The sequence below is a fragment of the Anastrepha ludens genome, chromosome X, assembly GCF_028408465.1.
Source record: "Anastrepha ludens isolate Willacy chromosome X, idAnaLude1.1, whole genome shotgun sequence".
Classification (NCBI taxonomy): domain Eukaryota; kingdom Metazoa; phylum Arthropoda; class Insecta; order Diptera; family Tephritidae; genus Anastrepha; species Anastrepha ludens.
In genome coordinates this window covers 59,666,734-59,682,193 of record NC_071503.1, presented here as the reverse complement: position 1 = coordinate 59,682,193, position 15,460 = coordinate 59,666,734, and the positions used below count along the sequence as shown (strand labels likewise).

Sequence of the window (15,460 nt, the reverse complement as noted above, 5' to 3'; positions counted from 1 at the left end):
ATTAATTATAAATATTTATTAATTTTATTGGAAAATATATGGAGGCTTCACCGTGACGATTCTGTTATTCCCAATAGAAGTTTGTTACTTCCAAGGTATAAAAACCAAAAAATTCAATCAAGAGATTAATTTCTGCCTTAGGGGATCAAGTTAGCTAAGTTAAATGTTGCTTTTACTAGAGTAAAACTAATTTGGCATTTTATTTTTATGTAAATAATCCAATGTTATTGATAGGCGTGACGTAAAAAACTGGGGACAAGGAATATCATCCAAAGAAGCATTCTTTTTTAATAAGTGTTTTATAATTCTCAATTCTACTACCTTGCACAATACCAAAATGTCAGTAACAATTATAAAAAAATCCTACCCTTGCCGAAGGTTTTAATAGGTGGGCAGTACTTATTAATTTTAAAGAGCAATAGCAAGATATAGCAACAAAGTTAAATGCTCTAGGGCCACCATTAAGAGATGGCGACGGTTGGCAAAAGGTATAAAGCTCATTGGTTTTAGGAAACTTTTTTCAACTTATTTAATTTCAAGGTATGGAGAGATCTTAAGTGCAAGGTTAAGCGAAGAATGGTTCACAACAAGGCAGAGTCCATAGCAACTGGAGGGGGGAGTTTTAAACAACTCACACTAATCCCATTAGAAGAACAGGTTGCTAACGTTCTTCAATTTGGAAAACAGTTATATCCCAAAGGAATGCCGCAGGGTGTATCAAATAGCCAAGTTGAGCAAGTTGAATTTCAACAAGTTGCAGTCGCGCAAGTTGTAGTGCTGCAAGATGAAAATCAAAATGTATTAGATACAAATTTTGAAGAAGTTCAAGATAAAGTTTGTCAAACTCTTTTTATAAATAATTGAAATGTTTTGTGTTTTATGTTATCTGCAAAATACTTTTATATTTTTTTAATAAAACTACAGCTTTATGTACATATATGAAGTAATGGACATAAGTTTGAAAATCTTTACAAAAAACTTTCTTTTATTTGTTGACGAATCTGCGAAGCGTCAATGTTTTTTGAGTTGTCGGATATATCACCATCAAACATATCATGGAAATTCTCAGTGGGCGAAGGTGCATCATTTGATACTACGATGTTATATTTTATACAAACGTTATGCAAGGCAGCAAACACGTTTGCGATTTGAGTTGCTTTTTCAGGCTTATAATGAAGCTGACGAGCACCAAGTAAACAACGGAATCGGGTTTTCAGCACTCCAATTGTTCTTTCAATAAGGTTCCTTGTTTTAGCATGTTTAGTGTTGAAAATTGCCACAGCACTTCCTTCCGAAACGGACCTATAAAGTGTCATTAAATATGGTCCCAAAGGTTAGCCGGCCTCACTTGTAAATAATTTTTTTACTGAAACTTAAACTTGTGATCTAATTTTTTTTTACCTAATAGCCAAGAGTTGCGCTCACCAGCATTGTAACGTTCACATAAAACCCGTTTGGCAGAACTTATATTCCAGATAAGGGAGTCATGAGACGAAACTGTATATCTCGCATCAAAATAACGCATTCTCATTTTATGATCACAAGTCTGAAAGCAATTTTGTTAAAACCTAATTAAATACGCTTAAGGCAAACTTCTTTCATACAATCATTGCATTTAAGCTGAAAAATCCCTTTCGGTTGAAATAAAGACCTTGCTCTGCCTTATTAGGTGCCGAAACTTTTATATGTGTCCCATCTACGTAGCCAATCACGCCAGGAAATCCCGTTTTCACAAAAAAATGCTGTTTTGCTTCAGTTTTTTCTTGTTCAGACATTTCGAAATTTATGAACATTGGGCAAATTTTTCTCTCCAATACTTCAAGAGTTTCAGCCAATATTGCGCAGACGATGGGTTGTGATAAGGCCAAATTGAAATCATTTCCAACGCTTAGTTGGTAAGGTCCTTGCGCCAAAAAACGCAATGTTGTTGCTAATTTTAATTGGTTACTGATGAATGTTGATCGTTTCCCAATTTTCATAGACGGCTCTGTTTTCTCCAGGATAAATTTAAATGCTGGCTTACTTATTCGAAAGTAATCTACAAATCTAAAACTAATGAAATATATGCAGTACTTAACACATTTTAAGAGTGCGCATTATTGTACGTACTTTGTATCTGGCAAATTAAAAATGTTGGATCTTTGTTTTATTCCTTTTCTTTCTAACCGCAATCTTTGTTTTTTCTCTTCATCACTTGAACTATCACCAGAATCTATCAGGAAAAACATTTTTGAGCATAAATTTTAAATAAAAAACCACACAAAAGCAAAAGGTAACGGATAAAATGCAAAGATCGTATTTATTTCTGTCAAATTATCGATAACACGTCAACATCAATACAATGTTTTAGTAAATACCCATTCTGCATTGACGTGATGTTGATACGAAGTGATGTTGACAAATAATTGACGTTGACATTTACGTTGACAACCATAATAGGGGTGATTACTATACTTCACTAAAATATTGGTTCTTATTTAATAAGTGATGCTGGGCATAGGCTTCACCGCGACGTTTTGGCACCTTAAACTGCACTTTTGAAGAAAGTTCAATTTTTTTTGTTTCTTGTCTGGGACATGGAATTCTGCGCTACGTGGAGAATCACCCTTATATATGTATACATACTACATGTATGTCGCAAGGTATATTATAAATTCTGATATTTCGACGCAACCAGTACAAAAGACAAGTCCAACCTTTTTCTTTGTAAACTATTCTTAAATTTTTGTTTTAATGCTTATTGTTTTATATTCCGAAAATTCTTAAATAAGTAAAACTTGATACAGCGTCTGATTCCTATTTTACGATCCGACAAATAATATACATATCCATACATACCTGCATACATACCTTTCAAGAATCATGAATATATTACTTTAGAATAATAAATATAAAATTGTATTACAGAAATTCGTAATTTTTTCGACTTATACCCAAAATAAAACCTTAATAAGTATTGCACCTTAAAGTATTGCGCCTGTAGTTAGACAATAAGTAATATAATTTACAATGAAATGGAATGACAGTGATATTGAAGCGCCAATGTTCTCAAGCTTATTTAGAAGAAATATAACATACATAACATTTAAAACGAGTGACAAACAAGCAGTGTCAACTACGATTAGTTGACCGTTCCCACGACAGTCGGTTCTACGTTACCGGAACGACCCGGAATAATATCCGGCCAAGGACTGTCACCTCAGCAGCATTCCCCATATATGTATGAGGAATGATTATGCTGCTACAACAACAACGATTAGTTGACATTTAACTACATAGATTTTTCAAGGTCTGTTGGTGTTTGACGGTTAAGCCGACTGCGGTAGATTTATCTTTAATTGTATCAATAGTATTAATGTCAAGGTCGCGATGAATATCTGCGTTAGGTATGTACAAAGGCGCATCAGTCATTGTCTGAAGTATTTTAGACTGGACTCGTGGTAGTTTGCTTAGATTACTTCTTGCAGAAGTGCCCCACACCTCGATTCCATATTTCCAGATCGGTGCAATTGTCGTTTGATACATAAGTACTATATTTTACTATGGATGCTTTCCATTTCAATTCAACCGGGCTATTCGAGACATGTTCTTCGATTTCGATGTAACTCATATATGTTGCTCTCTGGTCAAAATAATGAAACACATAGTTTTTTGTTTGCCCGAAAAAATTTTTTTTCAAGATTTATCGGCATTTTTTTATTTCGGCTCACAATCGATTTTTTTAATTATATAAGAACTTTTTTTTTTTTTAATTGCTCATAACTTGGTTGGTTGGTTGGTTAGAGTGGAGTTTCATCCAGAATCCAACTAGCGCTTCCGCACCATTTTGTTGCCACATCCTCGTTACCAACTTGTTTAACAGTTACTTACAGCAAGACTATATCCAATCTGTGCGGTTTAGGAACCTAATTAGGCTGTTGACGTCTATGCCAGAAAGTTGCTCGAGACTCTCGAACAGCGGTTTGCCCAGGGTTAACATTCGGTCCTTTCATAAGGCAGGGCATTCACAGAGGAAATGGAAGATTGTTTCCTTTTTCTGCGGTTTTTTACAACTACGACAGTATGTGTTGTGAGGGATGCCCATTTTGGCGGCTTGTTCTCCGATAGACCAGAAGCCAGTTATGACTGCCGTTAGTCTTCAGGCGTCCCGTCGTTTCATGTTTATCAATGTCGACGATTGCTTGAGGTTGTAGGTGGGCCATAACGTCCTGCTGATTTTGCATTTCGTCTGGTCTCTCCATCTACAATGTGCGATTCGAAGGTATTTTAGGGAAATTGCGTTCTTGACTGCACCTAATGGTGTGAATACCGATTTTGCAAGAACGTTATTCATGGCAGATCCCCTACCTTCTATGTTCCGGTATCCCGGGACCCAAATTAAGGTTACTTTATGGTGTTCACTCAAGGTGGTGAGGCTATTCCTACTTTGCTCCACCAGTGCTTGGATTGCAGCTTGGCTATCCGAAAGAATAGCTATATTGCCCTTAAAAGAGAAATCCGTGTTTAGTAGCCTACAAGCTTCCCCAATTGCCAGTACTTCTGCCTGGAAGACACTGCTGGTATTAGGGAGACGCACAGATTTTTCAATTCCAAGTCTGTGAGAATATATACCAGCTCCAACACCACAATCCATTTTACTGCCATCTGTATAGACTGTGGTGTCGAAGTTGTTTAGAGAGAATCCCTTATTCCATTCTTCCTTAGATGGAAAGAGAATGGCAAAATTCCTATTGAAAGTTACCGTCGGGACGATGTAGTCAGTCCTCACCGAGATTCACTGAGCTTGTCGCAACAGAAGACTAGCGTGACCATGAGTTTTTTCTTTCCAACGACCCGCTTTATTTATCCTAAATGCACTCATGGTTGCCGTCTTCTTTATATGTAGATCTATTGGAATAACGTGTGTCCGTGCATTGAGAGTCTCTCTAGGCCAAGATCTTATTGCACCGACCGTTATTGCGCAGGCTGATCTTTGTATTCTGCTGAGTAATTTGGTATTGTACTCTCTCCCTACAGCTTTCCACCAAACTACCGAGCCATACCATAGAATCGGTCGTATAACCGCCTTATACAGCCATAATGTATGACTAGGTTGAAGACCCCATCTTCTTCCAAGCATACGTTTACAGGCATATAAAGCAATTTCTGCCTTTCTTACCCGTTCTTCAACATTTAATTTCCAGCTTAGTTTGGAGTCCAGAATTACCCCTAAGTACTTTGCGCTGGGTGATAGTGAGAGAGTTTGTCCATTAATATTTGGTAGGGTAAAAGTTGGTACCTTGTATCTGGTGGTAAAAAGCATAAGTTCTGTTTTACGCGGGCTTAAACTTAGACCACATCCTGTGGCCCAAGAGTTAAGCTCGCCCAACGCCCTTAGGATGATCCCCTGATTGTGTTGGGACACAGTCCTGACACCATTAGCACCACATCATCAGCGTACGCCACCACTTTTACCCCACCTCTATTAAGTTTTATTAAGATTTTGTTGATCACACATAGCCAAAGAAGTGGAGATAATACTCCCCCCTGTGGAGTGCCCCCGTGGACCTGCTTGGTTATGCTGATATTACCCATATTAGCTTTGATTATCCTGTTTTCTAGCATAGAGATGACCCAGTTACTAATGCAACTGTCCCCCTCTAGGTCTATCAAAGCCTGTTGAATGGCATCTGTACTAACATTGTTGAAGGCGCCTTTTATACCCAAGAACGCCGCCATGGTATAATGTTTGCTCTCTAGAGAGCCCTCTATTGCTCGGATTACCTCGTGAAGCGCTGTCTCCGTAGATTTGCCTTTAAGGTATGCGTGTTGTGCAGTTGATACACCAGAGCCTTCCAAAGAGCTTCTGAGGTAAATATCCAAAAGTCTTTCAAAAGGTTTTAACAGGAAAGACGAAAGACTTATTGGCCTGAAGTGCTTCGCTGATTCATGTCCCCTCCTACCTACTTTTGGTATGAAGATGACCTTGACTAGTTTCCAACTATCTGGAATACGGTCTAAGTTTAAACACGCTTTAAAAATTTCCTCTATTCATGGTAGGATACAGTCCAAGATTTCCTGTAACATCTTTGGAATAATCCCATCTGGCCCCGGAGATTTAAAAGGTGAAAAAGATTTGATTGCCCATGCAACTTTCTCCTTGGTAATTATTTCATTTGCAATGTGCTGTGGATTATATTGGCTCCGCCTAATACTTCCCCTCCCACTTTCGTGAGCACTGCATCCCGGAAAATGCATGTTTAGCAGAAGTTCTAGCGATTCTTCTGCCGTAGCAGTCCAAGTACCATCAGGCTTCTTGACCCAAGAAGCCATTGAATGGTCTTTGGAAAGAACACGGCTGAGCCTAGCAGAATCCCTGGTGGGTTCGATGGACGAGCAAAATTCCCTCCAGCTCTCTGTTTTGGCGGCGCTGATTGCCTTCTTGTACTGTCTCCGACTTTCTCTGTACAATTCCCAATTTCCCGACGAGTAGTTGAGGTTAAACGTTGATCTAGAGTTTTCCCTTAGTTTTAAGAGCTCACTGCTTCACCAAGGAGGGTCCGTTGTTTTACTGAATTTTATGGGGCAGGACGTTTTGTAGGCCCTACTGAATGCCTTTTCCAGTGTTATGACCCTACTCTCAAGGTTTTCCGTGAGAGTGATTTGAGGGATAGGAATCTCTCCTATTCTCTTCTTTACTGCATTTTTGAACCTCTTCCAGTTGGTTCTTAAAGCATTTTGATACGGTAAGGGTTGATCTACCTTAAGATCCAAGTCACAGAGGATCCAACTATGATCCGAAAAGGACCTTTTAATGGAAAGGTGAAAGTGGGAGTGTTACCCCTGTTACATACCGATAAGTTAGTATTGATATTAAAATTATAAAGTGACTCACCTCGGTCGTTTGTCTCAGAGCTTTCCCACAACGCATGCCTCGCGTTGACGTCGCATCCGAGTAGGATTTTGTTTCTGGTTCCTTCAAGCCTTCTCGGGCGGTGCTGGCCGATCATGTGCCATATAGATGGAGGCAAGTGTGATGTGAGGCTTCCACCCCAACGGCCGTCACATCCTGTGAACTATATGATGGGATTAAAAATATGTTTAAATGTTTTTTGGCTACAATACATGATCTAGGATTACCTTGAGCTCGCTTATAGTACATATTGTAGTTTCTTCCCGAGAACCCCTTCACCTCGTTGCTCCGCACCCAGGGTTCCTGTATTAAGGCTATGTTAACGTTCTCCTCCCCTAGGAGAACGATTCGGTTGTCCGTTGCAGTCTGTGAATGCTGCAGGTTAATTTGGACAACCTTTCAAACCATTTTTATTGGTTTGTTTTCCCAGGTTCGGCGTCATTTAATTGCATGCCAGTCAGCAGTTCGCTAGTGCCGTCGACCTCATCCTGCTCCTCCTCCGGATTCGCAGAACGTAATATCTTCAGCTGGGCCTTCCGTATGCCGAAACGAAGTTTATTTTCTACTTTTTGCAATGGTTCTAGGCTCTCTTCAGTGATTTGAAGGAGGAACGACACGCTGTGCTTTTGCCCCATGGCTTTAGCGGATGTTGTCGGTTTATTTATAGTTGTTGGCGTGCTGTGGCCCACAGCTTTACCCTCAACTGTTTCCTAGCTAGAGACCAGGAGATCATCCTCCGAGGAAGATCCGATCTCCAGTTTGTCGTGGATGACCCATTGTTTGTCCTGTCGCTTAATATGTGTGTCCGTTTGTCTGTCCTGTGCTGTAGATACGTTCGTCTGCCTTCCCGTCCCTTTGTCCGTCTGTTTTTCGCCGCTATCCGATTTTTCTATTTTGTTTGTTTTCATCATCTGGTTCGTACGGTCACCTGCCCCAAAGAGGAATAAGGGGAAATAACCGGTCGACCATGGCAGCGCCCCATACCACGGCAAGGCCACCGTTACAACCTGAGGCGGGCTGATATCAGACCCACCCAATAGGCACGGGTCGCATCACACCTTGTGTTGAGGGAGTTTTTTTTAACGAAGTTTACGTCTTCGGCCTGTGTGGTTCGCGGGAGACCTACTCTCCTACCTTCCATATCTGGGAGGAGTTCCCCTATCCACCCCCCGGGGACGCGCCCTATAGCGGTAGCAGGCTCCCCCAAGGGTGCTCATAACTTAGTCAAAAATTATGTACAATTTCATGTACAAACAAAAGCAAAAAAGTAGTTGAAATTTTTTTATTTAGCTAAAAACAAAAGGTGCGAAAAAGGTTTTTTACTCAAAAATTCATTACTCAAAAACAACCAATTTTAGCTACTGGGCATTCAGCTCAATTGAAGTTTGAGGTAACGTCTTGATTTGGAAAAAGTTAAGAAAAAAACAAAAAAAACACATTTTGAAATATTAAATTTCGAAAAAATCTCGCACTTCTTCTTTTTTTGCAAAATAAAAATTTTTATACTATTTTTTTGGTATTGTTTGTACATGAAGTCGCTCGTGCAAGTAATTACGATCATTTTGAACCCAGAATCATTAAAATCAATTCATTTTTGACTAAGTTATGAGCAATTAAAAAAAATTTTTCTTTTATAACTAAAAAAATCGATTTTGAGCCGATGTACAAAATTGCCGATAAATCTTGAAAGATGTTTTTTCGGGCAAACAAAAAAATACGTGTCTCATTATTTTGATCAGAGAGCAACATATTTGAGTTACATCGAAATCGAAGAACATGTCCCGAATAGCCCGGTTGAATTGGAATGGAAAGCATCTATGATAATGTGGACTGAGGTCAAAGCAGCCAGTACAATTTCTTAAAACGATTTTTAACTTCATTTCGTTTTTTCCTAATGTGTCCTGTCAGTTTAATTTTTAGTCGATTGTAATTCCCAGATATTGTGCTTTGGTCGGAATTGCCCACCCTAATTGGTTCGGTGGTTGTCCTTCGGTTTGGGTAGTTTACTTGTATTTTTTTACCTGTGCTAATTTCTATGTTCCATTTCTTGAACCAGTTGATTGTCACATTTAACTCGTTTTGTAGATTTTGCTTTGCGAGTTTTGTATCGTTATGAGAAACCATTAGGACTGTGTCTGCCGCAAATGTTGTTATCATTCTATTTTCTGACTTCGGCACCGGTAGATTCGCAGTATATAATAGTTAGATACAGCGTTGGTTCTAAGGCATTGCTTTGAGAAGTGTCCGCGTTCATATGTTGGATGTCTCACCATGCGTCATTGTATTTAACATAGAATATCCTGTCGTGGATGTATAATAACTTTTAAGTATCAGGTAAAAATTACACTAGTCTACAAGGAAAAGTATCCGAAATAATTTAAACTAATATCTGCTTCTCTGTCCATGCAAAATTCGGATTGATAACTAAAATTAATTTATTAGTTTGAGTTTTCGAGATATCCTAACCTAAAAGTGCAAAAAACCCCATTTTTGCCCATATTTGAGGTTATGTAGCCTTGCAGATGTTTTCTTTCACCAAAATTAAAGGATGGCATCTTTAAATACAATCCTTCTTTTTTCAAATGGCGTTTTGTTTGCTCAAATATCATTTTTTTTCGCAGAGATATCGCATTTTGAAATTTTCATGTTTCGAAATTTTCCTACACCTGAAAATCGATTAAGATAACATAGACATAATATAGTCGATTACTAGTTTTCTTGAATTGAGTCTTATTTTTCTTAAAATTTTGTCTCACACCATAAGTGTGCTGACTCACCACATCCCTACACTATCTAACCTTTGGGTACCGAGTCACACACAGCCCTAACCCCTAGAAACCACCCCTATCATACCGCGAGCAGGCTAACCCACATAACCGCAAGCAGGCTTTCCCACAAACTCCAAATTTACATACTATTAATCCATATATTTCAGGCCCTCAAACCCAAGAAAATTAGTAAGCGACTATATCATGTCTATGTTATCTTAATCGATTTTCAGGTGTAGCAAAATTTCGAAACATGAAAATTTCAAAATGCGATATCTCTGCGAAAAAAAATGATATTTGAGCAAACAAAACGCCATTTGAAAAAAGAAGGATTGTATTTAAAGATGCCATCCTTTAATTTTGGTGAAAGAAAACATCTGCAAGGCTACATAACCTCAAATATGGGCAAAAATGGGGTTTTTTGCACTTTTAGGTTAGGATATCTCGAAAACTCAAACTAATAGAGCAATTCTGAGGCCAGATTTGGATTCAGCGCATCATAAACCTTCGGAAATATATAGTCTGGTTTCTGGGTCTGAATGTTGGTTAAATTTTGTCGGCCTGTGTTATTAGGTAGCCATGTTTTTAATTTATGGAGCAGCCCACAGTGCCATACCTTGTCAAAAGCTTTAGCTATGTCGAGGTATTTATATACACTTTTTTTTATCATCATCAATGTTATGAACCACTCTATGAAACTGTTGGATTGTTGAACGATTTCGTCTAAATCCAAATTGATGTTGGAATATCAGCTTCATGCTGGTTACAATTGGGTTTAAGCGCTCAAATAGTAGTTTTTCGAAAATTTTTGGGATTGTCGGTAGCAAGGTGATTGGTCGATATTATGCAGGTAGTGTGGTGTTTTTGGTTGGGTTTGGCATTCTCTGAGGAAATATTTAAGGCTTATAGCAACGTTGAAAAAATGTCTTACATAAATGATTGCCTTGTCAGGCATATGCTTCATAATTGCTCCCGAAATTCGATCGTATCCAGGCGATTTACTGTTCTTTTTAGTTTTTATTATTTGTTTTATCTCTGTAAGTGTGAATTTTTTAAATTTTTCTAATCCTCGTTTGCTGTATTAGAGAGATTTATGTCGTTATTACTGTTTTCAAATGCATCTAGCTAACACTTAGCTAATACGGTTGCTTTTTCTGAAGAGGTCCGGACCCGATTTCAATTTGCTGTTTTTATTGGTGGTAAATGTCGTGTAGCTCCAACCATTTTTTTCGTCGCCTCCAAAGTGTGTAGTTTGAGGATTTTATTGCGTCAATAAATTTAAGGTAATTGCTAAGTTTTTATATTTCTCCTTTTGAAGTAGATCTCTTATCTCTTTTCCCAATTTGTTAAGCTGTTTTTTTTTTGTCGTCTGGAAATCTTGTTGTCTGCCATTTATATCTTAGCTTTCTTTTTTGGTTTAGTTCCTTTTTATCGTGCTAGGGATGTAATCGTTCATTACCTTAATTGCTGAACAGGGTGTGGACTTAATGATTGACTTAATAGTATTGCCGTTAAAAAGTGCTACAGCTGTTTTAATTTCATCGCTTGTTTTCATTGATACTTTTGTGTCTAAGTATAATTCCATAAACTCCGTAGACGCATTCCAGTCTGTACGATGATTGTAAAGTGCTCAATTTAGCATTTGTTGGGTTCTTAGTATACATAATTGGCGAGTGATCAGAAAAAAGCTCAAGACAATATTCAATTGTCAGCATATTTGGGTTAATTGATTTAATGATGAAAAAGTCAAGCAAGTTAGGTACTTTCTTAATGTCAGTACTTTCTTAAAGGCCAGTTACTGGGTTCTCCTGTACTTAAAAATTTACAGTTGTGTGCTCTGATGGCGTCCTTTGTGTTTGTTAATCTTGAACCCCACATCACATTTTTTGCGTTATAATCCCCTCCGGTAATAAATCTAACTTCCAAGCGTTTTAAAGTAGTTAGTGTATTGCGTTATTTTGTTGTTGTGCTTCGGAGGGCAGTAAGCAGTTGATATGGTCAGAGTGCCACATTGTCTTTATTTGAATCATCGTTACTTGACGGTGGTTCATTTGATATTCTTCCATTTCGTTAAATATAATATTTTTTCTCAGTATGTAAATAAATAAATCTAACTTCTAAGCGTTTTAAAGTATTTAGTGTATTGCGTTATTTTGTTGTTGTGCTTCGGAGGGCAGTAAGCAGTTGATATGGTCAGAGTGCCTACACTGTCTTTATTTGAATCATCGTTACTTGACGGTGGTTCATTTGATATTCTTCCATTTCGTTAAATATAATATTTTTTCTCAGTATGATAGCTGTTGTCAGTGTGATTGGAACTTATAATTTTTAGCCGAAAGTTCTAACGTAGCTTTTGTCACAATTATGAGTTTCTGATGTCAATAGTACGCCAATGTCGTATTAATCAATAAAGATTTTTCTTTCAAGTATAAGTTGATTTAGTCCGTTCGCGATCCATAAGGCTATTGTCATTTTACTTTCCTTGACCAATGATTTTAGTGAGTAGTATTGTGATGACCATTCATCGCGTTAGCCATTTGATTGATAAGCTAACTCATTATTTTTTAAGTTCATACATATCTTCGCTTTGAACATTAGACATAGTTGTGGTATTACAGGGACCTTGTTTGACGTGGGGGCTTGAATTGTACCTTACAATGCAGTAGATTTGTTAAATTGTATATTTCTTTGTTATTAGTATTTCTTTTTATTTCCAATGAGAATAAAGGCAAGGGTTGCTTATGACCGTATTGAGCGAGTTCAGATTTAATATCATTTAGGTCTGTGGAATGATTCAAAGGACTTTAAAACCTTTCTCTTCCTTTGGTCTCAATGTGTAATATTGAGTATTTCGTTATTTAAGTAGTTTTATTGTTGCTGTATCGTGCATAGAAATTTAGACTTAAACTTAGACAATTTAACAGAATTTAAATATAAGAAGGTGTATCCCTGTTAGTTGTGCGTTTTTGTGAGAAATTTAGAAACCATACGTTGTTTTTAGAAAATGAGCTCCGCTATGAAAAACGATTTGAAGCACTGTTCCTATGTACACACCTTATAGGTCCAAAAATGTCACGTGTATCTGCAGCACTAATACGCTGCAGCAACGCTCAAGCGAAGTTCAAAACGTTGACGACTTTCTCGGACGAGGTCCAAAAAATATACCTCTGCAAAGCAAGATCAGAAGGTCATTTGCTTGTGACAATTCCGAACTTTTCGTTGGATTCGAGGATGTTTATGTGCATAAGACCTCAAATTCCAGAGCACATTGAAGAAACCGTGGCTCTCATTATCACACATGCATGTGCTAGGACAAATTCAGAACGGAACTGGACAAACGTAATATTCACGGGTGAATCTTTCTTTTAGGCGAATATGTATTGTAGTTGCATACGTCGATCCTGGTGTTCTGCTGATAATCGACAACTTTAACGAACTGTTAACTATCCAGTTAAACTCCATGTTCGTGCTGCTTCTCCGAAAAAGGATTTGAGCCTTTATTTGTGTTTACCACCAATTTGAATGCAGTTTTGATCAATAAAATTTACCAAAAAGCATCATTGCCATAAGCTGCAAAGATATTTGAAAAAACTACGTAGCCTTTGATTTTACAATAAGAAAACGATCCCAAGAATCGATGTCGAAAATATGTGGGCAATAGTTATGCAAAATCTCACAAGAAACCAAATATGGATAGTCAAACAGTTATCAAGTCAATTCGGCGCACAGAAAGTGACACAAAGTATGACTCAAATATGTGCAGCCATTATAGCTAATAGTATTTTATGAATATATTGCGTACTATAAACATAATACGCCCATACAATGTAGTTTGTTTGAATCGAATTGGTCAAATAGTTTCCAAGTTAAGGCGGTCACGCTTTTGTTAGACAGACTGATATATAAATATATAATTGCCACGTATACTTTTTTGGGCGTTTGTGACTTGGGTGTTGATGCTGTTCGAACAAATGCAGGGTCCTTCAGTTTTAAACCAACTGAGGAGCTTTTTATTTGCAGAAATACATTCGGAGGTTCGCCATTGCCTGCCTAAGGGCGACCGTTAGTAGAAAATACCTTTCTGTCACTTTGGTATTTCATGCACGGTGCATGAAATAGTAGTCACGCACCAATTCATTAGAGTACGGCGGCGGCCATTTACCAAATAAAAATTGGCCAATCGCAGAGTTCGAAATATTTCGGAAGTAGGATTATATCCCTACTGAAAGGGCTTCGGGCGGATTCGGACTCATCGATTATAAGCTAATTTTTAAAGTCGTTTAACTATCAAAGGAGATATAAAAATATTATAATAGATTTAAAATTAATTTTGTAGCAAACAGAAGCAATTATAGTACCTAAACATTTATTAGAAGAAAAAGTTGCTTAGATCTCGCACAGACATTTTTCGAGATACCACGTTTTATTCATATGTCTATAATACAGTAATTAACACTTGTACCTGCAGCTCTTGAATATTACAACTTTACATTTAATTTTGATAGAAAAAAATTTAGTATTTGCCTTTTCCCTGATTCCAATTGGAAATTTAATAATAAAGTCTTAAATGAAAAATGAGGGCAGTTTTCTTCGTTTCTTCGTTTTTTCGTATGTACATTAGAGTCCTATTTATTATGTTTTCTCCTATACAGATATCTATAGATATTCATATGTAATTATGTATGTACATGCATGCATTTACTGTGCTCACTAGCTATTTGATTAGGAAGGCACACACACTTTATTTATAAGAAGGTAAGGAGTGATATTTACTCGATATTTTGCTCGCACAAAGGCGGTTTTAGGCTGGTGCGTAGCGGCACATCATAAGTTGCGTGAAGTGAGCGGTGGAAAGAAAACTACGAAACCGCAGAAAAATCGTCTTAGCCAATGAAGATGAACTTCGTTAATGTGCACCTTGCCTATTGGCTGTTGGAGCTTGCCGAAAAAGCGGGCTTTCTACGTTCTCCAGCACATTTCCGTACTTTTGCAATTTGGCTTAGCAGCAGCGTCAACGCACGAAGAATGCGTGAGTGTATAAAAGACGCTTATGTGAACAGTGTGTATGAATCCAAGCTGTGCATGGGTGTTGCCGCGAAATAAGACCGCGACAGGCAGCTAATAAGGAAGCAGCAGGTAAGAAATAGGAAGTTCAAATACGCTATTCGTCGGCATCAGGTTGGCAAGTACTGCCGCTGGATGCTGATACTATTACTGATGCCTGTATTCACCAGCCTTCGCCGTTAAAATGTCATACTCTGCTTTTTTAAAAACGTCCGCTCGATTTGATTCCCAACACGAATTTACCCACACCATGCTATGTAGTTGTTTTGTTTTGCGTAAATATGTGCAAACACTCTCATTTACCATTGCATATAGGTATATATGTATATTCGTTTACAAATGTGCACACATACTATCTTCATATATTTATTCAAAATGTTTTTCATCACAGCAGCATGGGTTACCAGCATTACACCATTTATTTTATATACACGCACACACATATACACCTATGACGGAAGCATATACACTGGTGCAAAAAAGATAAGTAGAAGTATCAAAGTGTATCTAAAGTTTTAGAAAATTTATCAACTGTAATAATATCAGAATTTCTGAAATCACTCTTTATGTGGACTTTTGCCATAACAACCTAATGGCGTCATCCTGTGTGGTCTGTTCAAAAAAACTTTTTTTTTCATATCTATATCTATTGGGTACGGAAATAAGTTTCCGTCCTCGGGAAGTTCCCTCTTTTGCGGAAAGTCATGCTTCATTATTACCTTTTAAAGAAAAGTGC

General features: G+C 37.7%; 1 protein-coding gene across 2 annotated transcripts; it reads right to left on the bottom strand.

Annotated features, from left to right (window-relative positions):
- Window positions 1–880: 880 nt before the first annotated feature.
- Window positions 881–2,334, bottom strand: LOC128869248 (putative nuclease HARBI1). Of its 2 annotated transcripts, none has more exons than XM_054111782.1 (4): window positions 2,110–2,334; window positions 1,605–2,052; window positions 1,402–1,546; window positions 881–1,302 (listed from the first exon to the last, which is right to left on the bottom strand). In XM_054111782.1, the coding sequence occupies exons 1-4, from the start codon at window positions 2,226–2,228 to the stop codon at window positions 1,214–1,216; spliced, it is 801 nt and encodes a 266-aa protein (XP_053967757.1). In that variant the 5' UTR covers window positions 2,229–2,334; the 3' UTR covers window positions 881–1,213. The 2 variants fall into 2 exon arrangements, with proteins under 2 accessions (XP_053967757.1, XP_053967758.1); XM_054111783.1 differs by having other exon boundaries at window positions 1,605–2,046.
- Window positions 2,335–15,460: the final 13,126 nt, after the last annotated feature.

What these genes read in the sequence shown, in the direction of transcription:
- LOC128869248 (XM_054111782.1), bottom strand. Translation starts at nt 2,228, where the DNA reads ATGTTTTTCCTGATAGATTCTGGTGATAGTTCAAGTGATGAAGAGAAA. An exon ending in TCAGCTTAAATGCAATGATT is followed by an intron (nt 1,547 to 1,604) that starts GTATGAAAGAAG and finishes AATTGCTTTCAG; the next exon opens with ACTTGTGATCATAAAATGAG. An exon ending in GCGCAACTCTTGGCTATTAG is followed by an intron (nt 1,303 to 1,401) that starts GTAAAAAAAAAT and finishes GACACTTTATAG; the next exon opens with GTCCGTTTCGGAAGGAAGTG.